This window comes from Beta vulgaris, chromosome 1 (assembly GCF_026745355.1).
Source record: "Beta vulgaris subsp. vulgaris cultivar EL10 chromosome 1, EL10.2, whole genome shotgun sequence".
Lineage (NCBI taxonomy): Eukaryota > Viridiplantae > Streptophyta > Magnoliopsida > Caryophyllales > Amaranthaceae > Beta > Beta vulgaris.
Genome location: NC_079202.1, coordinates 45,416,171 through 45,443,661, shown reverse-complemented (window position 1 = coordinate 45,443,661; position 27,491 = coordinate 45,416,171). Strand labels below are relative to the sequence as shown.

The window sequence follows — 27,491 nt, the reverse complement described above, 5'->3', positions numbered from 1 at the left end:
GTATTTTATTTTCAAGGACGACATTTCATGCTTTTAATATGTATTTTTATTTTCATGGGTGTTATGACGATGCTTATCTATGCTTACTTTATGTTCAAGAAATACTAGTTGCTTATCTCCATCTTCTTTTTATGTTTGGCTTGTAGAATGGACGAGATGTTGGTTGAGAATTGTATGATGTACATGGCTTTACATGAGCTGAAAAGGTTGCTTACACGCATGGATAACATACCATTGCATGTTGGAGGTGAAAATGGTTCTCATTGGATCCATAGATTATTGAATGGTCATCCACAATTACGCAAGGAACAATTAAGAGTAGAAAAACATATTTTCATCAACCTTGTGAATCTGCTCATGGAAAAACAACTAATCTCAGATGGAAGGTTTGTACTTGTTGAGGAGCAGGTTGGCATATGTTTGTATATCCTGGCGAAAGCCGATTCATATCGTGATGCAGCTGATAGATTTCAACACTTAATATCAACTATTTGTATCTATAATAGAAAGGTATTGCAAGCCTTAGTTGCATTATCAAAAGATATCATTCGGCCATATCAAAGTTTAAATGAAGTTCCAACAAAAATCGCCAACAATGATAAGTATTGGCCTTTCTTTAAGGTAATAATCACTTCCCTCAACTTTTTCAATATTGTTATGAAGATGATCACCATTACTTTATGATTACTGTTTCTATGTAGGATTGTATTGGTGCTCTAGATGGGACCCACATAGACGCAATAGTAGGAGATAAAGCTGCACAACCATTTAGAGATCGTAAAGGAAACAAAACGTGGAATGTGTTAGCTTCTTGTTCTTTTGATATGCTTTTCATGTACATTTGTGTCGGGTTCGAAGGAAGTGCACATGACACAGCGGTTTTGAGGCATTGTTTAAGCGATCCTAATATGGGATTCCACCACCCACCTCCAGGTATCATATTATTGTTGCTAAGTATTTGAAGCATTATTTAACTATGATTATAAATTATCTTTTTTGCACTAACAGGAAAATATTATTTGGTTGACTCTGGATATCCAAATTCTACCGGGTATTTGAGTCCATATCAAGAGAAAGGTTTGAGAGTTCATACTCCTGAATTTAGGAATGGTCCTCCACCAAAGGGAAAGTTAGAGCATTTTAATTATCGACATTCTTCATTACGTGGGACTGTTGAAAGAATTTTTGGTGTACTAAAAAATAGATGGAAGATTCTAAGAATGATGCCGAAGATGGATGATGCTTACCAGTTGGCTATCATCGTGGCAACATGCACGCTACATAATTTTATTCGTTTTCATGATTTAGGAACTCCAGTTTCGCAAGTAGTTGAAACCATGGAACCAAGAGCTGATTTAAATTTGACTGACAAGACAAGAACAAAGAATATGGAGATAACTCGGGCGAAAATTGCAGATGAAATATGGTTGGCTGTTGATGAAGAAAACGTATTGATTGAAAAGGATGATGTAGAAGATGAAGAAAGATACTCCGATGAAGAAAGATACTCCAGTGATGATAATGAAGCAATCAATTGATAACATTTATATCTTTCGTAGTTATTAGTAACGAAAACATGTTATCTCTAGTTATTTAAAGACGAATTGCAAAATATTGTAATTATAATAATAATAATTATTATTATTGTTAACCTTAATTATTTGACCATGATTATAATATTATTCAATAGCAATATGAATAATCAAATAATAGACAATAATACAAGTATAATACTATACATTGTGGTACTTTAATAAAAAATTCTAATAATAACATAATCAGCTAATAGTAATATGAATAATAAAATAATAGACCTAACAAATAAATAATAAAATAATAGACATAATACAAATAAATAATAAAATAATAGACACTAATACAAGTATAATACTATATAATCATTGTGGTACTTTAATTAAAATTCTAATAATAACATAATCCGCTAATAGTGATATAAATTATGAATAACAAAATAGTGGACAATAATACAAATGTTTATTAAACATTGACTATTTGGACCTTATTGGACCTTATTAGACCTGATTGGAACTTATTGGACCTTATTAGACCTGATTGGAACTTATTGCACCTGATTGAAACTTATTGCACCTGATTGGAACTTATTGGACCTTATTAGACCTTATTGGAACTTATTGCACTTATTAGACCTTATTGCAACTTATCTGAACTTATCTGAACTTATTGGACCTGAAACTTAATTTTTTAAGTTGAACAGAACGCACCCTAAATGTGAAATTGGGCCAAATGACATGTTATTGGGAAATACAGAAATTTGAAATTGGAATTGGCCCAATTCCAACCTTTATAATAATAGCCCAATTTTAAGAATTCTCAAATTCCATGTGCAAGGGTGTCATTTGCAAATTCTAAAACCTAACTATTTTCTACTTTCCTCTTTAAGTATTCAACATATTCCTAACTTTCTCTCTCCTCAATTACAAACCCTAGCTTTCTCTCCTCCATTAACGAATCTCTTAGCTTTCTTTTCCTCCATTAATGAATCTCTAGCTTCTAACTATTCTATCTCCTCTCTGTAAATTCTATGATAAGCCAAACAATGAAGATGGATTTGAAATCCTAAATTTGAAATTCTTAAGTTTACCAAACAATAAATTTGATTTTAGATTCCATGATTTGAGAATACAAATTTCAAATGAATCATTTCAAATGAAATGCTCATTCCCAAACACTATCTAATGAATTACAAATCATATCTCTAAACACAAACATAATTTGCTGCCATTAAAACAATAAAACAATAATACACAACCATTAAAACAAAAACTAAAGTAATAATACAAGATATCATTCTCAACCCAAAAGAAATTAATCAACTTAAACACATTTAGATTCACAATAGTAATTACATTTCATAGAGGTAATAAAAACAGACACACATAACATACGAAGTAATAATACAAATTAATAAAACAACATTCTCACAACATTTTCACAACCCATTGGCCATTCCCTTCCTTTTTATATTATTTTTTATTTTTTTTACTTTTCCGAGTTGAGTACATGACCCCACCTATTTTTTTCCCAATTTCAATTACTATCAGCCTACCACACAGTCTGTGAAACATGGAGTCCTGGACACGGCAAAATTGCTTCCATACCCGGGTTAATATGACCTAACACGGACTATGGTATGAAATCCGTTTTGGATACGACATTTATTGTCAGCTTAGTCATTCCATTCAAAATCACACATCTACAACTCCTGATTGAATATTTATGTTCACTTCAGAGATAGAACTTACAATTTCACTTAATTTGCTCAAGATCAAACAGTTAAGTCCAAATTTCACCATTTCAAGCAGATCAGGTATAAGCCATTAAAAATACATAAACTGCAAAAACTTTGGAATTTCCAACGCAATGTTTATTTAAGCAACACAAATTACGATACATACTACAATATGACACTGAAATAAGCAATTTCAGGCGTAATACTCCAAACTAACATAAGCTAGCTTTTAATTCAAGTTAACTCCCAGTTACATTAACCAATTCAACTCTTACAAACTCAAAATAAGCACAAATCATCAACATTTTTCACTTAAAACAAAACCTAGAATTGAGAATTTCACAAAAATTACAAGCCAAGAAAAAGAGTTGAATTACAGTAAAATTAGCTCACCTCAGCAAGAAGCCATTAGATATCGAAATTGCACCTTAATCCTTGAAAAGTTTAACGATAGCCCAATCGGAAAGCTTTAACGGGTGTTGTTTATCTTGTTGTTCGTGATGTCCATACACCCAATCAAGCAACACATACTCCTTTATAGTAAAACCCATTAAACCCCTATAAACCCGTCTTGGTAGTACTTCGTCGTACTTAAATTGTTCATCATATAATTTATGGGTTGTCTTGAAACCACGCGTTACCCTTTGTTCCTTGACCTTTTTAACCCGTGTCGATTCCGACCAAACAACAAAATTAACATCTGGGTGATTAGTTGTTTGACCCATGTCTTTTGATCTTTTGGTTGGATGGCCAATCTAATGATGAAAGAACAAGAGTGGCGTATTTTCTTTGACATCATTCAACCGGATATCATATTGGTGAGCTAAAGCTCCAACAGGATATTCTTGAAAATTCAATGATTTGATAACATGCTCGTTATTCAATTCACGTTGAATATACCTTCTAAGAATAAAGATTAGCTGAAGATCCGTATAACTAGCATAATTTTTCGGGTATTGAATAGGGTTTCCTAGAGGTTGTACTTCATTTTGAAAAATGGGTAAATTTGGACTGTAATCCATGTTATTTCATTATTTTGATAATGACAAATAATTAAAGTTTATTTGTTTTTAGTCTATTTTATTAGTCCGTTTTTAGTTTATTTTGTTATATTTAATTTCGTGTGTTTTAGATTTATTATTTCTGTTTTGATTTTGTTAGATTTATTCTTTCAGTTTTAATTAGGTTATTTTTAGACTTCACAAATAACATGTTAAATAACTTATGAAGAATTGATTAGGAGTTTAATCAAGATTAAGCTATTAAACCTTATTTGTGACAAACCGTTAATATTATGGAGGTAAACAAGTTGATATATTATGATTCCATAATATTCTGTTTAGTTAGTTTGTGTGCAGCATTTTTGTTTTGCTATAAACGAGGAGCCGCCAAAAACTAACCTAAGCAAGCACTCTGAAATAGAAGCGTTGAAGTAGTTCCTACAATTTAGGAACCCCAACAACCAACCTATTTACAAGGCGTGTGAACGTGGAGGTGCGCGTGTGTTAGTGGCTGAGATTGTGGAAGCCTAACTAACCAACTGCTAACGGTAAAAATACAACGGACATATTATGGGAGAAGTGGCTGAAGCTACGTGTGATCATGGAGAAGATCATGGAGAAGATCTTGGAGAAGATCGTGGAGAAGAATTCGAGAAGATAGGTCTCTACAAATAGATGTTTGTAACGATCTTTTTTAAATATACTTTCAGAATTTTCTATGTAAGATTCTTAGTGAAAGTACATTCGATTTTCTTCTTCTTAGCAATTGATGTATTATAGATTGGGTTGAGTGAATCTAAGTCTGTAATCATTTTGAGGGAAAAAGAAAAAGAGAAAGAGAAGAGAGAAAGAGAAAAGACTTCGAGTGAAGTCGAGGGAGAAAGTCAACTGTTCAGGGGGAACAAGCTGACAGGGAACCAGTTCCTAGTGGAACAGAGTTGGTCCGAGTTTAGGTTGTACAAAAGAGAGTCTTTTGGCCTAAAGTTATTAAAGAGAATTGAGTCAAAATCCCTCGTGGTCAAGGTTTTTCTTCCTATTGGGCCTAGGAAGTTTTCCTTGTAAAAATCTCGTGTTCCTAGTTCTTTCTTATTCATGCATTATTTCTTTCTTATTCAATCATTCTTTTATTTCCGCAAAAAGTTTGAAAAATCTCTCCAATACAATTCACCCTCCTCTTGTAGTTGTTTAAATGTTCGTCCAAGACTAACAATTGGTATCAGAGCCTAGTTCCTCCAAAATCAGTTAACACTGAGGAGCTAGTTCCTGGAAACGATGAACACATCAGGAGAAAGATTAGAAGAAGGTTACTCAACTCAGCGTCCACCCATGTTTAATGGCAAGTATTATCCATACTGGAAGAATCGTATGGAAATTTTTATCAAGGCCGAAAATTATCAAGTTTGGAGAATTCACCTAAAAATAACAGCTTTGTCTAGAGGAAATTTCGGATTAACAGGAGCTTGAATTGACGATCCGAACGGTCAAAATCTATCCCCGTGTGTCCCCAACAAGCTGAAAAAATTTCAGAAAATTCCAACAGTGGGATCTCCTTCGGCAACCAAAACTCCAGGAGTGTGCCGAAGAAAAACGAGCAGAACAACACCCTTGGAACTCTCTAGTTCCTCTCTCTTTTGTGTGTGTTTTTTTAATCTGAACTTTTTTTTCCCTCTTTACCCACTAAGTGCCTACACCAAAGCCTATACAAGCTTCTCTTAGAAGCCACAAAAAAACCATGTCAAAATGGACCCAAAAAATAAGACATAATATGTCCATCATAAAAGCCCATAACACATGTGACCAAAAGCAATAGAAAATATTGCAAGATGGGCTGGACCCATAACAGTTAGAAGTCCAATTTTTCACAATGATAGGTCTACTATTAATATAACAAGGGCCAAAGTATAGAATTCATTTCTATAGGCAATGTTATCAAACTTGACCAGAAAATATCCATCTTCATGTAAACACGCTTGAGGTTTACTCACATGGTTCCATTCAAGAACTATAAACTGCATAATTGCTCCAATAGCAGGAATTTGACTCACCACATACAACACAATTGCATTTCGCAAATATAAACTTTATCAGCAACTACTATAAACTTAATAAGTAACCCTCCTAAAACATTATTAGAATCTCAAAATACATTTGTAAACAAATACCAAGAATTTTAATAAGTAACCCCCATACATTGCTATAAGTAACTCCTATAGACTTAGTAAGTAACCCTTGCAAATATACAGATGGAAAACTAAAATTCTAATTCGTACTAACTTTATAATATTATTAGTAACCCTATATATACATCTAGCGTAAGTAACCCCTCTAGCAAACTATAAGCAAATCCTACAAACTGAATAAATAAGTAATGAAGGATATACTAGTCGTTGGACAAAAACCTAAATCAAACTAATCGCAACTATCACTAAACTAAGTAGAGTGATAAGTAAAGGTCGAGATCCCCATGAAATAGCTAAAAAAGCAACAATATTGCTAATCGTTGTAAGCTAAGTCGAAGACTTGGACAAGAATGTTGTTTTGCTAAGCTAAGGACCAAATTAGATGTAGAGGGATTTCAGATAAGGAAAAATGTAGAGGGATAGGAGTTCCAACATAAGTACATAACTCATCATGAGATAGACAAAGGAGCCGTAAACATGGGGAATAATACATGAGCACTACATGATCAAACAATGTCTTCACTCTTCACTAATAAAGAAAAAGTAGTTGGGCACTTGGGCTGCTGGGCTTGTAACTTCTAAGTTCTAAGCCACTTTGCGCTGGGCTTTTACTTTCATGGAAATGCTGGTCCCTCAACATTTATTTTCCTATTTTCATTCCTAAATCCTTCAGTCTTCGCTCAAATTTCTCATCCTCCTAAACCCTAACTCTCCTTCGGCCTTCCGGCGATATCACCACCGGAAAGATTCGAAAATAAGCTTTTGAGTTAAGCGGCGCTGTTCGACGGTTCGAGGCTGTTCGACGGAGCGCACGAGTCACCTGTCACCACCATCTTCTACAGTTAAGGTTGTTTCCGACGAGGTATTTTTCAACTTGTGTGTTATTATTACTTTTTTGTTGATTATTATACTTCTTTTTCTTGTCATTTCTTAATATACATTGCTTAATTAGTATGTGAACTCAAAAGCTTATTTTTCTCTGCTGGGCATGCTGAAATTTGGAAAGTATTATCATTTTAATTGAATAAGTTTATTTTTCTTTTGGGCATGCTGAAAATTGGTGTGTATGTGTAGTGTGCTGTGAGTAAACGTGGAAATGGTAGGTTTTGTGGTGTGTATGTGTAGTGTGCTGTGGTTAATGATGTGAACAGTTTTAGTTAGCAAGAATATCACATGATTAGTTTACTAGTGACTAGTGAGTCTTATACAAGACTATATTATGATTTGTATGTTGTGCTTATCATACAAGAGTATTGTCAATTGTGTGTTGTGCTTATTATAATTTATACAAGAGTATTGTTTAAATCATTTGTGTATGTGTGTTGTACTTATTATAATTTATACAAGAGTATTGTTTAAATCATTTGTATATGTGTGATGTGCTTATTATACAAGAGTATTGTTTATATTGAATTGAAAAGTTGATTTGAATTTGTTGTCAAATAATATATTCAGATTTTAGAATATAATTAGTGTTTTATGGCGTTGGAAATCATTTTATCGCTTCGGAAATTATTTTAATATCAAAAAGTAGGTAAAATTAGATAAAATGAGCTGGATCTCCGGATCCAACATATTCAGACCCGCTGCATCCGAGTATGAAAACAGATCCGGGTCCACCTGGACCTTGTCCAAATCCGACCCGTTGTCATCCCTAGTCTTCACTAATAACTCCAACCATCTCTCGATGCACAAATAATTTGCCTAAGCATCTAGCATGAACTCTCGCTCTATACCAATAAACTCGGGATCAATTGAGGTCTCAAGCCAACAAATAGTTAAGGCTAAGTCAAAATATCTTGTCAACCTAGTATGACTACCCCTATAAACTAAAGACCACTCAATTTGCCAAAATGAATGCAACAAGTATTGGAAAACTTCAATCATGCAAATAATTTAACCATGTAAAACCACCACGAGACTTCGCTTGGTCAACCGGGTGGTTTTCGCCTTATCAGGTAATCCCCTTTTCTCTATTCTTACTTTACTTTTTCAGTCCGGAGCACTTGTCTTATTTCACGGACTTTCTTTGGACGTCAAATAATCATTGTAGTGGCCTTCCATAGCTAAATTGAGGCCTTAGATGCATAACCTGCAAAATAAAGCACAAAAGAGAGAAAACAAGTCCAACAATATTAAATCGGAAACATAAGAGCTCAAAGCAGTACTCAATTGCCAAGGAACGGGGATAAAAACTTTATATAGAATGGACACGTCATTGGGGAAATTAGCGTAGTTCATATGCATTAATCATCAAATCAGATAAAACAAAATAATGAGTGATAAACAGTTGTATTGGCCTCAAACCCCAAATTCGGATGCATAGGCAAAGAAAAGAAAGCATGGACTAAAGAAAAAAAACCAATGACCCATTTTAGTTTTTTTCCTGTAACCCTTAATCAGAGCACACACAATTTGCGATTTACATGAGAATATGTTGGGGCAAATTAAACTTCTTCTACAAGATTTTAAACTCGGATTTTTCAGGTTTATTCAGTAATGTCTTCATTTATCATTATTTTAATTTATATGTGAAAATTTAATTTCTGAGTGGCTGATTGTTTGTTTGTATAAATTTCTTCATATGCAGGTGTAGTTAGCTTTTTTTTTTTGTTGATTATAGAAAATGGGAAGGGCTAAAAAGGGTGGTGCAATATTTATAAGGCTAGTTTCATCTGCGGGTACTGGATTCTTCTATGTTACAAAGAAGAACCCTAAGAAGATTACTGAGAAGCTTGAGTTCCGTAAATTTGATCCCAGAGTTAATCGCCATGTTTTATTTACTGAGGCCAAGATGAAGTAGGCAAGAAATTGGAATTTACTTTTTGATTCAGTGTTTTCTCTCAGTTGGTGATGGTAATAATTAAACAGCGCGTTTGATAGGTGGTACTAAATGGCGATGGTAATGGAATCAAGCGAGCCCTAAGAGTATTTTTGGTATTTAGGTGTGGCAGCTTGTGGCATTGTTTTTAATAGTTGTTGAACACTATTGATTTGTGCCTGATGTAACTAACATTGCAAGTGTGTCACTGGATGAAATTTTGATTTTCTTTGTTCTTTTTATGGGTTCATTTTGAATGAGGATTTATTAATTGGGTTCTCTATTTTCCCCAGTCCCTTAATTTGCAAGTTTACTAGCTGATGAAGTTATATACCCAGTTTTACATGTAGCTTATGGATATTCACCTCATACTCAAGCTATACCGAAAATTTACCGAGTATAATGCATACATTTTTTGTGTCTATAGAATGGTCAGAATTAGGACGGTTTAATGTCGGATATCGGATCAATTCCGGATCGGAGGAATTGTGATCCGAATCCGATCCGAAATTTTCGGATATACGAACTTTTTCGATCGGATCACCGGGTTTTCGGATCAGGCCGTTGACATTTTTGAAAATTCTGATTCGTATCCCATCCGAAAACACGAATTTTTTTCGGATATCCGATCCGAAATATCCGAAATTTTAAAATCGGATCGGATATCCGAAATTTCGGATCGGATCGGCAGATTTTTGGATCGGATAATTCGGATTGGATATTTTTGAAAAGCCCTAGTTAGAATAGTTTTTGTAGTAGCTCTTCTCACTAGCTTGAAATGCCACTTTGTCCTTCAAGTCACACTTCTTTCTTCCTCCTAGAGTCCAATTACTTCTCCATAACAGGTTCCTAGTGATTGGGAGCTTGGAAGGTATCATCATCTAGCTTGTGTTGCTGGTTGCCCCACCACTAGGCATAGCTAGCTAGCTGCTGACTTTAGTACCATTTGAGAGGTGGGCGGCCTAGTTTCTCATATTCTGGTGTACGGAGTTGAGTATTAGGTGATAATATTCTTAGGAGTAGGAGTTTGCTAGGAGTCTTTACTTTATTTGAAGCTAAATAAAGTTGAGAGGAATACAATGCAAGTTATTCGAAGGTTGAAAGAAACTCTAGGTTTAGTCTCCATGGGGGAATTGGGAAATATATAATGTTTGTATGTGCTTTGGTGTGGGAGTTTGATGAATGTAGACGAGTTATCAAAGTTGCTCTGTGTAATTATATGACTGGATTTCAACTTGTGAAGTTGTATAGGAGTGACCGTGCCAGTTTTCCGTGGCAGGGAACATAATTTCTGTTGAAATGCTTGTAGAGTTCGTAATCACAACCAGTTAGTAGCTAAGAAGCTACTCTAGAGTTCCGGGTAAATTAATTTGTCAGTAAACCTGCAAGTGAAATCCTAACTATGAAGCTTTGTAGAAGGTAGAATGGTTCCTTTTGTTTGTAATCGCTTATTTGTTATCTTTTCATTGCCTCTTAATTTTCAAGGTTGTCTTTGGAGAAAGCCGTGGTGTCTTCATTTATAACCATGTGTAGGATCTTCATTTGGAAGCTGGCTTAGAAGGCTATAGCTGTCTTTTTAATTTGGAGATTACAGATATCCTTTTGTGTGAGAAGTGTTGCCTATGTAATAAAGGTGGTAAATATATTGATAATCTGTTCAAGAGGTGTCTGTCAGACTGTCGATGTCAGTGTCTCGTATATGGAAATATGGTTACCTGAGTCTCAATGCTGATGCGAACTTAAGTATTCTCATTAATCTATGTCTGCTTCAGACTTTGGTGGTAATACTATTCCAAATTCTTTACTGTTAACTTAAGTCATGCTTTGTTGAAGATTCTAATTTCCGGGAAAAGCGTAGTTCCACCTCTGGATTTTCCTGGAGTATGTTGTTTGCATAGATTGGTTGAGAGCAGGTTATATAATTTGTTGATCTCATACCCGAGATCAATGGTGCCTGGGTTATGAGTAAATATCTCAAATGGGTGTAGTGAGAGGCGGACCTATTAAGGGTCCTAGGTGACACAGGCCCCACAAAAAACAAATTAGTTTTCCTTTTTCTTTTAACGTCAGACAAACACATAGTATAAAACTAATACCTGCACTTAAGATCAATACAATGTAGCTAACTAATTCTTGCATGCAGTATGCGGGTTCGAACACCTGCACCATTTCCAACTTTTTTTTCCCTTTTTTTTTTTCTTTCTTCTTAATTTACTTGCTGCATTATTGTTTGTTTGTTTATTTTACTTTTTACTTTTTGCTATTTTTTTCTCTTTTACCACATTTTCTTTTCTATGTTGGATCTTATTTCATAATCTTCAATATTATACATCTCTCTTAATTTTAACTCTAATTTTTAACCTTCTTTTTTGTGATATAACGATTATTCTCCTTTCATTTTCAAATAAATAATTCAACAGTTTGACTTTGTACACTATTGCTATATTAAGTATGACCAAGATTTATTTACAAAAACTTACAAATAATTTTACTACGTAAAATTTTGGATTTGTTTCTAATATTTACATTTACCAAATTTATATCAACTTCCTAAAAACTTTAGGAATAGATAATTGAAGATATTAAAGGTAGAGTCGCGCCTGATTATGAGTGTAAAAGTCAATTTGTTTAATTTACTAAAAATGGAAATTACTTGAAATATTGATATAATGAAGGTATATCTAGTATATGATTCAGATAACATAAAGTTTGGTTTTCTTACTGTTAAAACTAAATTATTATTATTACAATTATTATCTATTTGCTTGGTTTAGTTAGGAGATTTAGGACCCCCAAATTCAAAATCCTAGATCTATCCACGGGTGTAGCCTTGGTTTGCAAGGACAGCCTCGTTGTTACGCTGTTGGAACTTGGAAGAGGTGGTCTAGCTTGTTTAACACTCTTTGATTGTTTGAAGGGATTGAAGTGGGGCTATGTCAAACTCGTTGTTCCCAAACATTTAGGGGTCCTTTGATCTTTTTGCAGAAATCTTTGTGCTTAATTATCAAATGTGGCAGACTGTTTGAGTGATAGTCAAGTGGCAGATTGACTAGTGGAGGAAAGGCTTTTTTGCAGTAGAAAAAACAAGAAAAAAGGAAAAAGATGCTATGTTGGTAACACCGCAACCATAGTCATGTACTAATCGCAACAAAGACAAAACCCCCTTGACCATTAACCTCGCAAAAATGGTGGTTATATAATTTCAGGCTTCGGTTGTTTTCACCTCCCAGTTGAAAATTCCTTGACCATAATCCATCATTTGGTTTCAAGTTGACCCATTAAAGGTGCGTTCTGTTCAACTTAAAAAATTAAGTTTCAGGTCCAATAAGTTTAGATAAGTTCAGATAAGTTGCAATAAGGTCTAATAAGGGAAGTAAAATAAGGGAAGTAAGTTCCAATAAGGTCTAATAAGGTCCAATATGTTCCAATCAGGTGCAATAAGTTCCAATCAGGTGTAATAAGTTCCAATAAGGTCTAATAAGGTCCAATAAGTTCCAATCAGGTCTAATAGGGTCCAATAAGGTCCAAATAGTCAATGTTTAATAAACATTTGTATTATTGTCCATTATTTTGTTATTCATGATTTCATATCACTATTAGCTGATTATGTTATTATTAGAATTTTAATTAAAGTACCACAATGATTATATAGTATTATACTTGTATTAGTGTCTATTATTTTATTATTTATTTGTATTATGTCTATTATTTTATTATTTATTTGTATTATTTCTATTATCTTATTATTCATATTACTATTAGCTGATTATGTTATTATTAGAATTTTTTATTAAAGTACCACAATGTATAGTATTATACTTGTATTATTGTCTATTATTTGATTATTCATATTGCTATTAAATAATATTATAATCATGGTCAAATAATTAAGGTTAACAATAATAATAATTATAATTACAATATTTTGCAATTCGTCTTTAAATAACTAGAGATAACATGTTAAATATATAAATAGTAATTTTTTTTGTTAAATTAATTATCATAAGAGATAATTAATAATAATTATTTTTTTAAAGGATAAATTTTATTAATTATTACTTCATAATAAATTTTGAGGGGTAGTATTTACGTTAGGGGTAATATTTATATTACTAATAGTCAATTTTTTAGTCTAATAAGGTCAAATAAGTTACAATCAGGTCCAATAAGGTCTAATACGTTTCAATCAGGTCCAATAAGGTCTAATAAGTTTCAATCAGGGCCAATAAGGTCTAATAAGTTTCAATAAGGTCAATAAGTTTCAATAAGGTCTAATAAGTTTCAATCAGGTTCAATCAGGTCTAATAAGTTGAATCAGGTCCAATCAGGTTTAATAAGTTCCAATAAGTTCAGTTCAGGTTCAATAAGTTCAGTTCAGATAAGGTCCAATAAGTTCAGGGCCAATAAGTTGAATAGAACGCACCCTAAGTTAAGGGACTCTTACTATATTAATTTGTTGTAGGGGTTATATTATAAGTAGCAAGGAAATGAATATGAGGACGGATACGAGAACGGAAAACGACAAAATAAAAATTTCTAAAACGGGTACAGTATGGATTTAGCTAAAAAACTTATTTAACTAAATTAAAATCCTTATATAAGTACTTCAAAATCCCCTAAAATGAAAATTAAGTACTGCAAAATACAAAAAAAAAAGAACTACAACTAAGTTTAATGTTTTAAATTATAACAAGTAGATAAAGCACATCAATCTTCATCGAGCAACTCATTTTCTGATTCCATCTCATCTAGTGAGAGTTCTGTAAACTCTAAAAACCCAAAATCCTCCAAGGAATCAATGCGCCGATGATGGTGGCAAGACGGAGGGGTGCGCTTCGAAGTTCAAAAGAGCTCAGGTGCAAGAGAATTCAAAATTTTGGTTGAAAATCTTATATCTGATTTTTCTTCGTCTAAGTTTCACTGAAAGGAGTTGGGTACGTTTCTCTCGCTCTTAATTGATTCCCTCTACGTACCTAATTTCAACCCAGCTATACACAAACAAACCCATATACCCACCCATCCTGATTAGTTTTGGGGACAAATCCAAGCTGATTCTTCCCGTATATGTCCCTCGGTACGTGATTCGATGTCCGAGAGGTGTACCTGTGCTTCATAGGTTATATGGTTCATATTTATGCATTACCAATTGTTATGATTATCAAACTATTGAAATCATTTAAAATTGATTTAACAAGGATAATAGCAAGCTATAACTACATAATGATTCATTATAACTACTCGATTAATTATGTGATCACTGCGAGTCGATTACAGTTGGCTGAAGGAGGAGTAAGTAGATGTTGGATAGGAGATGGAGAGAAATGGGTGCACTTAACAACTGAGAGATAGTTTGTTATTAGTTTTCATTTTTTAGTTTTTAATTTTTTGAAATCACCTTGTATTGTTGATGGGTGGTTGTTATCTTGCTGACTATTATGAACATAAGATTTTAAGAAGGCTTTTTAATTATTATTTTAGATTGGGTCTTGTATTTTGCAATTCGCATTTTATTGTAAACATTTAATGTTCGCTGACTAAATTGGGTTAAAGAAAAACTAATTTAATATCGGATTTAACTGGACTAGATTCGGATTCGAGAAACATGTTTAGGATTGAACTCAAAACAAGTTTGGATCGAGTTAAAACTTATTTTGTCAAGTCAAAAAAAAATTAATCGAATTTGGATTTGACAAAGTTCAATGCAATTCAACCAATTTACACCCGTATCTAGGACGAGCACCTCCTAAAGGGATAAAACAAATATAGAAAAATGTCCAAAGCAAGGTGAACATCTCATATCCTAGTGGCCAATTAATACTATAGTAGCCACATCATTCAAAACATAGTATTTGAATGACTAAACTACTCCCCCTTTATTCTTTAGAGCACTTGTCTTATTTCACAAACTTAATGCGGACGTTAGATAATCATTGCACTGGCCTTCCATAGCTACATTCAGGCCTTAGATACATAACCTGCAAACACAAAATAGTGAAACTAAGTCCAACAATATTAGATCGCACACGTAAGAGCTCAAAGCAGTACTCGCCAAGGAACGGGGCTAAAAACTCTATATAGAATGGACACGTCATTGGGAAATTAGTGTAGTTTATATGTATCAATCATTAAATCAACTAAAACAAAATAATGAGCTCATTTCTGTTGAAATACTCATTTACGTTTAATGTCTTAAATTGTATAAAGTAGATAAAGCACATCAATCTTCAACGAGCAACTCATTTTCTAACTCAGTCTCATCTAGTGAGAGTTCTGCAAACTCTAGAAATTCAATATCCTCCAAGGAATTAATGCGTTGATGACGGTGGTGAACAGAAGGGTGCACTTTGAAGTCCGAAAGAGCTCAGGTGAGAGAGAATTCAAAATCTTGGAGGAAAACCCTATATCTGATTTTTCCTCCTCTAAGTTTCACTAAAAGGGGTTGGGTACATCTCTATCCTTCTTAATCGATTGCCACCACGTACCCAATTTCAACTGAGACTTAATACCCAAACCAAACCCATGTACCCACTCATCTTGATTAGTTTTGGGACAAATACAAGCTAATTTTTCCCGTCTCTGTCCCTTGGTACGTGATTCGATATTCAAGAGGTGTACGTGTGCTTCATAAATTATATTGTTCATATTTATGCATTAGTAATTGCTATAGCTACATAATGATTCATTATAACTACCTGGTTAATTATGCGGATCAGTGCGAGTCGATTATAGTTGGCTCAAGGAGGAGTGATAAGTCGGTTTTTGGTTGCATATAAGTAGGTTTTAAGTCTCATTTTCATGTAGTTTTTAGTGCATATTAGGTCTAATTGCATAATTTGAGCATTTTTTTGAACGATTGTGTAATTTCGAGATACTTTTGGCTCTTCCCTGTGATTTTCAGGTTTTTATGGCCGGTCGTGACAAAGAGAAGCTAAGATGGTTCGTAGATGGTCTAATTGGCAGTTCTCGGATGCGAGAAGATGAGTTTGAGTGCTTTGGGGTTGAAGGAATGATGATATTGAAAAATATTCTCTTTGCGGGACCACGTAAGATTTCGCTGACCCATGAACCAAGGCGCATGCCCAAGCGAATGGTCGCTTGCCTGTGCAAATTTGTGAATGGAACGAAGAAAATATTTTGTTTCGCGTGCACGCCCAAGCAAGATTCCGCTTGCCCATGTATAGTGGTGCACTCCCGTGCCATTTTCTGCTTGCCCGTGCACAGTGGTGCACGCCCGTGCCATTTTCTGCTTGCCTGTGCAAGCTGTTGGCAAGCAGATTTCCGCGAGTTTCTTTATTTCCTTTTTAGTTTTGTAAACATTAATTATGGATTATTAAACAGATTTTTGGGTAGTTTTTCATAATTAGGAACTAGAGTATTACTTTTTAGAGACAGCTTTTTGAGAGTAAACTCCATTATTGAACCTTGATTTCTACAAGTTGGCTACTTTGGATTGATTCATTCAATTAAAGACTAAGTTTTTCTAATTTTCTTTCTTCCTTTATCGTTATGTCTTTTAATTTATTTCTCAATTGTAGAAATCAAGGTTCAATAATGGAGTTTTTCAAGTGGAGATTTCTAACTGTGATATCAAAACCATTTAAGAGAAGATAGTTGGGAGAACGAGGAAGGATTGGGCTACAAAACTTGATGACGCACTATGGGCTTACAGAACAGCATTTAAAACACTTATAGGTACCACCCTTTATCGCCTTGCTTTTGGAAAAGCATGTCATCTTCCTGTTGAGAAAGGCTATTAAGAGCCTAAATTTTGATTGTCAAACGGCAAGTGAGAAAAGACTACTTCAACTTAATGTGCTTGATGAAATTAGGCTTGATGCTTATGAGAGTTCTAAGTTGTACAAGGAGAAGACTAAGAGATGGCATGACAAAGGTATTGTGCAAAGAGAGTTCAAGGAAGGAGATTTCAATTTGTTCTTCTTTTTAATTCCCGCCAGAAGCTATTTCCTGGTAAATTCCATTCACGGTTGTCAGGTCCATTCAAAGTTTGTAAAGTCTTCCCTTATGGTTTGTTAGAATTACAGAACCGTCAAGATGACACTTTCAAGGTAAAAGGTCACATATTGAAGCACTACCGAGTTGGAGATCCCACTACTAAGAAAGTTGAAATCATACTCTCTATTCCTTCATGTGAATCATAAATGAGAAGATCGGAGCTAACAACCTTAAAACTAGCGCTTATTGAGAGGCAACCCAATTCCTTATCCTTTTCTCTTCTATTTTCTTTTCATTTGAGTTCATTTAATTTTTTTTTATCGATGTTTATTACTTTATTTACTACCTTTCATAGTTTCGAATGCTAATCTTTTTAGTTTAATCCCAAAAAAAAGAAGATTGTGTTAATTGTCGTCTGATTGCAGATCACACGATCGAGCGAATTTTCGCTCAACCGTGCAGTCGAGGCTAAGGATTTGGAGAGTTTGTTTCTCCATTGTGCATGGCCGGGTAAAACATTGCACCCCGAGCAGCAGTGCACTTGACCGAGCGGATTTTCGATCGACCAAGCAGTTGAGGCAGAGGGTTTGGAGAATTTATTATCTCCAGCGTGCATGCCTGGGAAAACATTAGAAGTTCGAGCAGCAACGTGCACGATCGAGCAGATTTTCGCTCGACCGTGCAGTCAAGACAGAAACTTTGACGTGGATTTCTACAGATCTGCATGCACATGCAGGATCACGCACGCCCGTGCGACCTGACGCACACCTACATTAAACCACTTTTACGGGGTTTTATCTCTCATCCCCTTTCACAAATCTCGATCTCTTCCTCCCTACTCTCTCGTTCTCTCTCACTCCTCCTCATCACTCCTTCACACTCACCACGCCTCCCTCGTTGTCTCACCATCCGCACCACCATCGGCGAATACGCGCGCCCCACCGGCGACCTGCACGCTTCTTCTCCTCCTCTTTCCATCTTTAATTCTCCGTTCTCTCACTCAAAACAAAATTTTGAAAACCCAAACTTTAAAATCAATTTGAGGGTTTTGTTGTGGTTCAAAATGGAAGCAATTTGGGTAGCAAGGAAGCATCCCTAGTCCTTTTGGAAGTGAAGAACAGATCATTTGCGGTATTACACACCCACCTCTAATTTGGAATACTCTTTTCACTCTCTTTTCCATCTTTTAGTGTTCTTGATTTTCTATTTTTAAATTCATTGCACTTCTTGCTCACCATTGATTTGTGGGTTGAATGCTTGCTTGTTGGATGTATTTTCTTGACTTCTTGCTCAGTATTGAACATTTTTGTGTTGGCTAGTGCATGCAAGTTTTGAAGTTTTAGTGATGCATTGATTTCTTATGGAGTTGAATTGTTTGATGCTATTGTTATTTTCGATATTAAGCTATTTGCGTTAAAAATTTGTCATTAGGTGATTGTGTTGTGAATTTATTGGTTGTGTCTACCTTATTTGTGATAATCATGCCTCCTAGACCATCTTTCAGAACGAACCCGATTAGGCACACTTCCTCTTCCCATCTATTAAACACCCGTAATCCCTCCAATCCACCTTCTCCACCCGCCATTGACCCACCTCCTTTGGACACGCTAGGCATTCAATTCACTTGTGAGGCTCACCTAGATTTAGCTTATCATTGTCATGACTTACCTTGTCGAGGCCATGCTAGCACCAATAAAAATGCAGCGAATATTCTTCAATGTGGTTTTTATAGGCCTACTTTGTTTAAGGATGTTCATCATTATGTGCATTCTTGTGATCATTGTCAAAGGACAAAAAATCTTTCCCATCGGAATGACATGCCTCTCAACACCATCCTCGAAGTTGAGCTATTCGATGTGTGGGATGTGGATTTCATGGGGTTGTTCCCTTCTTCTTATGGGAACAAGTACATTATTTTGGTTGCTGTGGATTATGTCTCCAAATGGGTGGAGGCTCTTGCTTCTCCTACTAATGATGCTCGTGTGGTTAGTAGATTCTCTAAGAAAATTATTTTTCCTCGATTTAGCATTCCACGGGTTTTGATTAGTGATGGAGGCAAGCACTTTTTGGAGAAAAAGTTTGAAGTTATGCTAAAGAAATATGGTGTGCACAATAGAGCGGGTCTTTCATATCACCCACAAACTAGTGGTCAAGTGGAGAAATCTAACCGTGAGATCAAAACCATTTTAGAGAAGAGAATTGCGAGAACGAGGAAGGATTGGGCTGCAAAACTTGATGACGCACTATGGGCTTACATAATAGCATTAAAAACCCCTATAGGTACCACCCCTTACCACCTTGTTTATGGGAAAGCATGTCATATTCCTGTTGAGTTAGAGCATCGTGCATTTTGGGCTATTAAGAGCCTAAATTTCGATTCTCAAACAGCAGGTGAGAAGAGACTACATCAACTTAAGGAGCTTGATGAACTTCGGCTTAATGCGTATGAGAGTTCTAAGTTGTAGAAGGAGAAGACTAAAAGATGGCACGACAAAGGTATTGTGCGAAGAGAGTTCAAGGAAGGAGATTTAGTTCTTCTTTTTGATTTCCCTCTGAAGCTATTTCCAGGTAAACTCCGTTCATGATGGTCGGGTCCATTCAAAGTTTGTAAAGTTTTTTCTTATGGCTCTGTAGAATTAGGGAACCATCAAGATGACACTTTCAAGGTAAATGGTCACAGATTGAAGCACTATCGAGCTCAATATCCCACTACTAAGAGAGTTGAAATCATACCCTATATTCCTTCATATGAATAATAAATGAGGAGCTGAGGTTAGAGCTAATGACCTTAAAAATTAGCGTTTATTGGGAGGCAATCCGATTCCTATCTTTTTCTCTTCTATTTTCTATTTTCTTTTCATTTTAGTTCATTTTATTTTATTTTATCGATTTTTATTCCTTTATTTACCACCTTTCATAGTTCAATTGCTAATCCTTTTAGTTCAATCACAAAAAAAGATTGTGTTAATTGTCGTCTGATTGCAGGTCACACGATCAAGTGGATTTTCGCTCGACCGTGTAGTCGAGGCAGAGGGTTTGGAGAGTTTGTTTCTCCATCGTGCACGCCCTAGAAAAACATTACACGCGAGCAATAATGCACACAACCGAGTGGATTTTCTCTAGACCGTGGAGTCAAGACAGATCTTTTACGCGAATTTCTGCACATCTGCACGCCCGTGCAAAATCATGCACTCCCGTGCAGAATCACGCACCCCTGTGCGACCTGACGCACACCTACATCAAACCCTTTTCATGGGTTTTTTTCTCTCCTGCCCATCTCAAGTTTGGTATACTCTTTCCACTTTCTTTTCCATATTTTAGTGTTCTTAATTTTCTATTTGAAATTCATTGCACTACTTGCTTACCATTGATTTGTGGGTTGAATGCTTACTTGTTGGATGTACTTCCTTGACTTATTGCTCAATATTGAACATTTTTGTGTTGGCTAGTGCATGTAAGTTTTTGATGTTTTAGTGGTGCATTGATTTCTTGTGGAGTTGAATTGTTCGTGCTATTGTTATTCTTGATATTGTGCTATTTGCATTGAGAGAATTCATGGGCATTCTTTAGTTGGAAATTTGTCATTAGGTGATTGTGTTGTGAATTTGTTCGTTATGTCTACCTTATTTGTGATCATTATGCCTCCTAGGCCATCTTTCAAAGTGAACCCTGCTAGGCGCATTTCCTTTTTAAAGCAAAGGTGGAGCTGGAGAGGGCTCAAGAAGATATGCACAGGAATCCACATGATAATGAATGTGTGGATAGAGAAAAGGCTGCTAGTGAGCTTTTCCATGTGGGAAAGGAGAATCAACTATTCTTACTAAGAGATAAAAGTAAGATAGCTTGGCTCAAAGAAGGTGATGCAAACTTGAAGGTTTTTTACCAAGCTATCAAGGCTAGGAGATACAAAAATAAAGTTCCATCCATTCACACTTCTGATTGTGAATGGGTGAATGAAAAAGAGAAAGTTGATTTAGCTTTCTTGGATTATTACTAGAATCTTTTTGCTTGTCAAAGACAAAAACAAATAGTTCTGAGTACTCTGATTGACAAGGGGAGGAAACTTACCACTGATCATTTGCATACCATCAATTCTGAGTTCACTAGTGAGGATGTGAAGAGAGTTTTATTCAACATACTTGATGATAAAGCCCCTGGTGCAGATGGGTTCAATATATAGTAAGTTCTTTAAGCATTGTTGGCCCATTATGGGGGAGGAAGTTATAGAGGTTGTCCTTGACTTCTTCAAAATAGGTAAACTTTTGAAGGCTGTAAATGTTACAACATTGACTCTGGTGCTAAGATTGATTGATCTAATACTGTTACAGATTTCAGACCTATAGCATGTTGTACTATCCTTTATAAGTGTATCACTAAATTGCTTAGTGAGAAGCTTAATAGTGTGTTGCCTGATATCATTTCTCCTAGACAAGGTGCTTTTATGCCTGGTAGGAGTATTCTTAGCAATGTTATGATTTGTCAAGATCTGATCAAGGTCTATAAGAGGAAGTCTCTAGAGCTAACTGCTTCATGAAAGTAGATCTTAGGAAAGCGTATGATACAGTGAATTGAGAGTTTATGCCGCAGATGCTTGAAGGGGTTGGCTTTCCTCGCTAAGTTCTTTGTGCGTGGATCAGATAATGACTTGTGTTAGGACTCCTATCTTTTCTATCATGATTAATGGCTCACTTACTAGGTTTTTCAAGGCGCACAGAGGGCTTAGGCAAGGAGACCCGCATGTCTTCTTTGCCTTTTGCGTTAGGTATGGACTATTTGGATAGGATCTTTTCTTATGTTGGTGAACTTGAGGGTTTTAAGTTCCACGCTATATGTAAAGAACTTAAGCTGCTCCACTTATGCTTGCTGACGACTTATTACTTTTCTGTAATGGAGACTTCAGATCCATCTACACCTTGTTACATGATTCCAAATGTTCTCTAATGCTTCTGGGTTGGAGGTGAACATGAGCAAATATGAAATATGTTGATATGAATTCTTAGGAGATAAACAAGGTCACTGATGTTAGTGGATTTACATGTCGTACTTTGCCTTTTAAGTACCTAGGAGTTCCTATCTCTACTACAAAGTTGAAGCCTAGAGATTACCAAGGGCTTGTTGACAAGATGACCCATAGAATAAGAACATGGAGTTCTCGCAACCTTTCCTTTGCAGCCAGATCTCAGCTTTTGCAAAGTGTCCTGATGAGCATACGCATTTATTAGCGACAGATCTTTCTGCTTCCTAAAGCTGTGATAAATAATATTAACCGCATCTGTAGGAATTACCTATGGACAAGAAACAACAATGATGACAGACCAAGTGCTGTAAAATGGTCTAATGTTTGCAGAGATAAAAAGGCAGGGGGTTCGGGCATCAGGGATATTGGGATCGGAGTTGGAACGTGGCTTCTGTTTGCAAGTTAGCTTGGTAGATTGCTCAAGAGAAGGAAAACTTGTGAGTTATATGGGTAAATTGTGTTTACATCCAAGGAGCAATATGGAGTTCTTAAGAGGCGCCAAACACAGCTAGCTGGGCCTGGAAAGTGGTGTGCAAGGCTAAGAATGATGTGAGGACAAAATTACATAGCACTCAATGGATGCAAGATACAACTTTTAGCATTAAGACCTGTACAATACCTTGTATGCAAATGATGTTCAGGCTCAATGGAGTCGTTTTGTGTGGAATATGTATGCTATACCTAAAAATAGGTTTATCATATGGTTAGTGATGCAATATAGGATGAAGAAAAAACATAGGCTTATGCAGATTGGTGTTTGTCAAAATGACTTATTTTATATCTGTTCACATCAAAGTGAAGATTATCTTTTCTTTGACTGCACCTTTAGCTAGAAATGCATGGAGATGATTATGCAGTGGTTGGGTTTGAATTGGCAAAGGAGGAATGTCATTCAGGTGTGTAGATGGCTGTAGAGAAGGAATGCTGATTCTAAGTTCAGAAGACATGTGGGTATGGTTGCTGTGCAGACCACAGTTTTACAAGATATGGATGAACAGGAATCTAGCTTGTTGTGATTCCACTGTGCATACAATAGATCATATAGTTAAAGAGATACAATTTAATGTAAAAAATAGAATTCTTCAAATCTTGAGTTATGAACTTACAGGCCGAGATACAATGTGGATAATGAGCTTGTAGAACCGGGCATTTCCAGTTTAGTTGAGTTGGGTTGCTAATCCCAACTTAAGTGTAATTGTTCTGTTTTTTATATTACTCTTAATTACCAAAAAAAAAAGATGACATAACTATCATTGTTATCAAGCTTCAAAATTTTGTGATAGTTGCTGAACCATGCGCTTGAATATTAACATAGCTAGGTATAGACTCATGATGCATGAATATCAAAAAACTTAATGTTTTGTTGAACTGTATATATAAACAAATTTAGTTATAGATGGGATTATAAGTAGTGGAGAAAAATAATGCTGATGATCAATGGAAAAGAAGTTGCTAACAGTCACAAAATGCAATTTTGTATAGTTGGGGGCAGATCTAGAATTTAGTAACTAGAAGTATATCATTTATCACATAGAAGTTATTTATATTAATTCTTGGGTTAATTGGCTAGAACAGCACAATCTTTGGCTCAAGTGCAAGGAACATCACAACCTTAAACGGGTGCAAAGCGTAGCACCAACTTAAACACGTGGTGCAGAAAATAGCATAAATGGCACCGAAGCACGGAGATTCCACCGAAGCTAGGAAATCTCCATTATTTTAATATTTTTTTTAATTCTCACCCCTTTTTTTCCTTAAACTCACGTACCTGTCCCATTTCTTTTCTATTTCTCTCTCTTCTCTTCTTCTTCTCCAGGAACAGAGCCTTATAATGCATAAACTATCCTACAATACTCCATTCCTTAACCTCCACATACTATATCACCACCACCCTCTTCCCTAGCCCACAACTATACAACGCCACCACCGCCGTCAACACCATCATCTTCCTTCACCACACCAAACACCACCTCCACTCCAACAAAGTTATCCTCTGCCCCAAACACTGCAACACCACCACACCAAACACCATCTTCACCACAGCCTTGCATTATTCCCAGCCCAAAGGAGCAAGCACTCCGTACTAATTCACCACAAAACATAAGAGTTCCAGGAAATTTGAGCGATCATGGCGCGATCTCGGAGCGAGCACTCATCAAACCAACCGAATTACAAACAGCACGTGGAGCGGTCTAACATGACATCCTAAGATTGACGTCGTGCACCATGAATCAACAGTGAATATTAAGCTAGGAGAAATTGATAAGTCATATTTAAATATAGTTTTTAGGTGCATTTAGGTTGCATTTTAGAGCATTTAGTTTTATATTTAGGTTCATTGTTGCATTATATTCTTAAGTTATGCTTTTCTACTTCTATTCGGTATGTTTTCTTGTTTTTAATGAATTTCAAGAATTAAGAACGTGTTTGGAGTATGATTAGCTAAATTTGAGGATTAAGAGCACTTGAAAGAAGCTACAACGCATAAGGATCGTTTGCATATTTCATTACTAGCTTTTTATACACGCGATGCGTGCGATGACATTTTCAGGCCTAATTATTACTAAGTAGTAAACAAAAAGCAAATGCAAGTTAGTATTTAAGTTCACATCCATTTTGTGAATAAGATTCTTTGAAATACAATCAAATAGTATTTAAAAACACTTTAATAAATAAGTATAAGTATTGAAATTGCATTTGTAACTACTTTTTTGTTGACATTAACTAATTTTCTTGAAAATCCACGCACACTCATCAGCCCAATCAACTTCAAATATGTAATCAACGGTGTGGAACTGATTAATCTCCATGGTGTTACTTGGTGGATGTAAAAACCATGAGTATTCTTTGAAACTGAAAACTTTCATAACTTTGTTGAAAATTGCTGCTCTTCCATTAGGCTGCAATTAATAGAGATATTAGTTTTTAGTTGTAAAACAATACGTAAAAAAAAGTTTGGAATACTTGACAAACCTGTTGAAGTAGTGATTAGAGATGGAAATGGATCGGGTTCGGGACGGGTGGAGCATCACCCGCATCCATCACCCGCATCAACCCGCTCCACCCGATCCATCCATCACCCGCATCCCTCTCCACCCGAATCCATCCATCCATTTATAACCGGGTGAAACGGATGGATCGGGTGATTAACGGGTGAAATCAAAGAATATATGTAAAAAAAAAGAAAAATATGAAAATTTTAAGAACCAAGTATCCAACTATAATATGCAGTACAATAAATAAATTATCCAATAATATTACAAATGACAGTTGCAATTTTTGAAGTTTACATGATGCATATATATTCCATTGCGAACTTGAGAAGGAGACGGAGAAGCTGTAGAAGGAGTTGAGCAAGGAAATGAAGATTCATATCCAGATTCATCACCTTCCATTCCCTAAAATAAAAAAAAAATTCAACAAATTCACCATTTCACCATATGTACAGTATTACAGCTTGATAGATAAAAGAAATTGCAAATTGATATAACATTCCAAGCCAAAACAACATTCAAATTTCTAACATCATGCTCTTAAAATGAAATTTCAGATTGTACTTACCATTGATCAACTAGTGCCAAAGAAAGTCAAATTACAAAGGAGACATCTACAACATATATCCCCTTGAAGAGGATGCTGACAACTATGTCGCTTAGATCATGGATTCTCACTATACATCATATATTATCATTATCAAAGTGTAGCAGTAGGATTATACATTCATTTAATCGACTAAACAAAATTCATCATTTGACAAATTGAATTCTTACAAAAAAAATTAAATTTAATGACAAAGTAAATTAAGAAGAGTTTAGTTTACTTATCTGGCTTCTTTTTCCGGCGACTTAAGCGTTTCCCGGCGAGGAAGAACTGAAGAGGGATACCGTCAGACTGGAGAATGGAGATGGTGGCTGCTTGGCTGGGAAAAGAGGGATAGTGATTAAGTTAGGGTTTTGGCCTTTGGGAGAAATTATTACCAGCGTATAATATTTGGGTCATGGCCTGTGGGCTTTGTTAAAGTATATCTCTTATCTATTAAAAATGGGTGATGGGTCGGGTGATGGTTGAAAAAAATCTACCCGAACCCGACCCGGATCCGTCACCCGCTTCTCATCCATTTATCTCGGGTTTTCACCCGCTTTTTAAACGCGGGTGAGCGGGTCATCCACTGGATATTTCCATCCCTAGTAGTGATTTGATTTCAGTCGGAGTACACCGCAACATGTGTTGAGTTAGGTCATTCATCAATGTTACTCCCATTTTACCACTCTTGTCAGAAATAATGAGTCGAAGCATTAATCTGTCAAAGGGAAAACACAATTAATAGAGATTTGTGAATATTTGTAATATATGTAGATTAATGTTATAAAGTTTATACCTTGGAATAGTTGCAGCATTTGTTAGATTGCACCGTACACATTTATAGGCCGTTTGGGTGATGACAATTATTCTTAGACAACAATTACATGCTTCGTAAACAATCTCATCAGGTTGTGACTCAATCCGCCTCACATGAGCGACTAATCGACAATAATGAACCTATCATAGAAAACAACAAATATTCGTTATTTTGTTTTGTATTGATAATTCCACTAATAAACAATTTGAAAAGGTTTATAGTTATTTACACTCTTTATAGTAGGTAATTTAGATATCCAAGTAGGAATGGCATTATAAACTGCAATTGATGAATGCATTGCAAATGGACATGAGCGGAAAGCCGCAACCCGTTTCTGTGCCTGTTTCTCGGTGTCATACCTGAATCGGCAGTATGTGAGAATCAATTTGCTATACATAATAATGGTGCGTATACATTTTTTTTGATTAGTTGATTGGTGTGAAACTGAATGTTGCATACCATGCAGATAATAAACTGGCATATTTGTTATCTGTATTTAAGTATATTCTGGTGTAATAGCCGGTCGTAAGATATACCCCTGTTAACATAAATGATTCCAAAAATTAATCTTGGTCAGCCATATACATATACAAAATTAAAAGCAATATCTTTGTTGTATGAAAAGGGATATTATTCATACCGTGGTAATTTTTCAGATGAAGCCCACATGCAACAACAATTGAATGTTGTTTCCCATAATCAAATGGTCCATCTCCGAAGACATGAACATAATCATTCTAAACAGTTAATTTGATAATGATCCACCTGCAGAGAATAAAGTTAAAAAAAGCAATGCACTGTAATAATAAATTGTGATATTAAATAAAGAATGTGCACGTACGTGTTATC

The 27,491-nt window shown here is 35.4% G+C and overlaps 1 protein-coding gene, 1 long non-coding RNA gene and 1 other non-coding gene across 3 annotated transcripts; 2 read left to right on the top strand and 1 right to left on the bottom strand.

Moving 5' to 3' along the window:
• Positions 1-350: 350 nt before the first annotated feature.
• Positions 351-1,582, top strand: LOC104883504 (protein ALP1-like). Its single transcript, XM_057396400.1, has 3 exons — positions 351-621; positions 702-933; positions 1,009-1,582. The coding sequence occupies exons 1-3, from the start codon at positions 358-360 to the stop codon at positions 1,536-1,538; spliced, it is 1,026 nt and encodes a 341-aa protein (XP_057252383.1). The 5' UTR covers positions 351-357; the 3' UTR covers positions 1,539-1,582.
• A 5,259-nt stretch (positions 1,583-6,841) lies between these two features.
• Positions 6,842-11,058, top strand: LOC104892731 (uncharacterized). Its single transcript, XR_008968819.1, has 2 exons — positions 6,842-7,314; positions 10,759-11,058. It is a non-coding gene; the product is annotated as an uncharacterized LOC104892731 (transcript).
• Positions 11,059-24,822: 13,764 nt separating this feature from the next.
• On the bottom strand, positions 24,823-26,219 carry LOC130592207 (uncharacterized). Its single transcript, XR_008970458.1, has 2 exons — positions 25,534-26,219; positions 24,823-25,143 (listed from the first exon to the last, which is right to left on the bottom strand). It is a non-coding gene; the product is annotated as an uncharacterized LOC130592207 (long non-coding RNA).
• Between the last annotated feature and the right edge of the window lie 1,272 nt (positions 26,220-27,491).

Excerpts from the sequence above, each read along its gene's own strand:
- LOC104883504 (XM_057396400.1), top strand. The coding sequence starts at position 358 with ATGGAAAAACAACTAATCTCAGATGGAAGGTTTGTACTTGTTGAGGAG. Across the intron at positions 622-701 it reads AGTATTGGCCTTTCTTTAAG|GATTGTATTGGTGCTCTAGA; the intron begins GTAATAATCACT and ends GTTTCTATGTAG. Across the intron at positions 934-1,008 it reads ATTCCACCACCCACCTCCAG|GAAAATATTATTTGGTTGAC; the intron begins GTATCATATTAT and ends TTGCACTAACAG.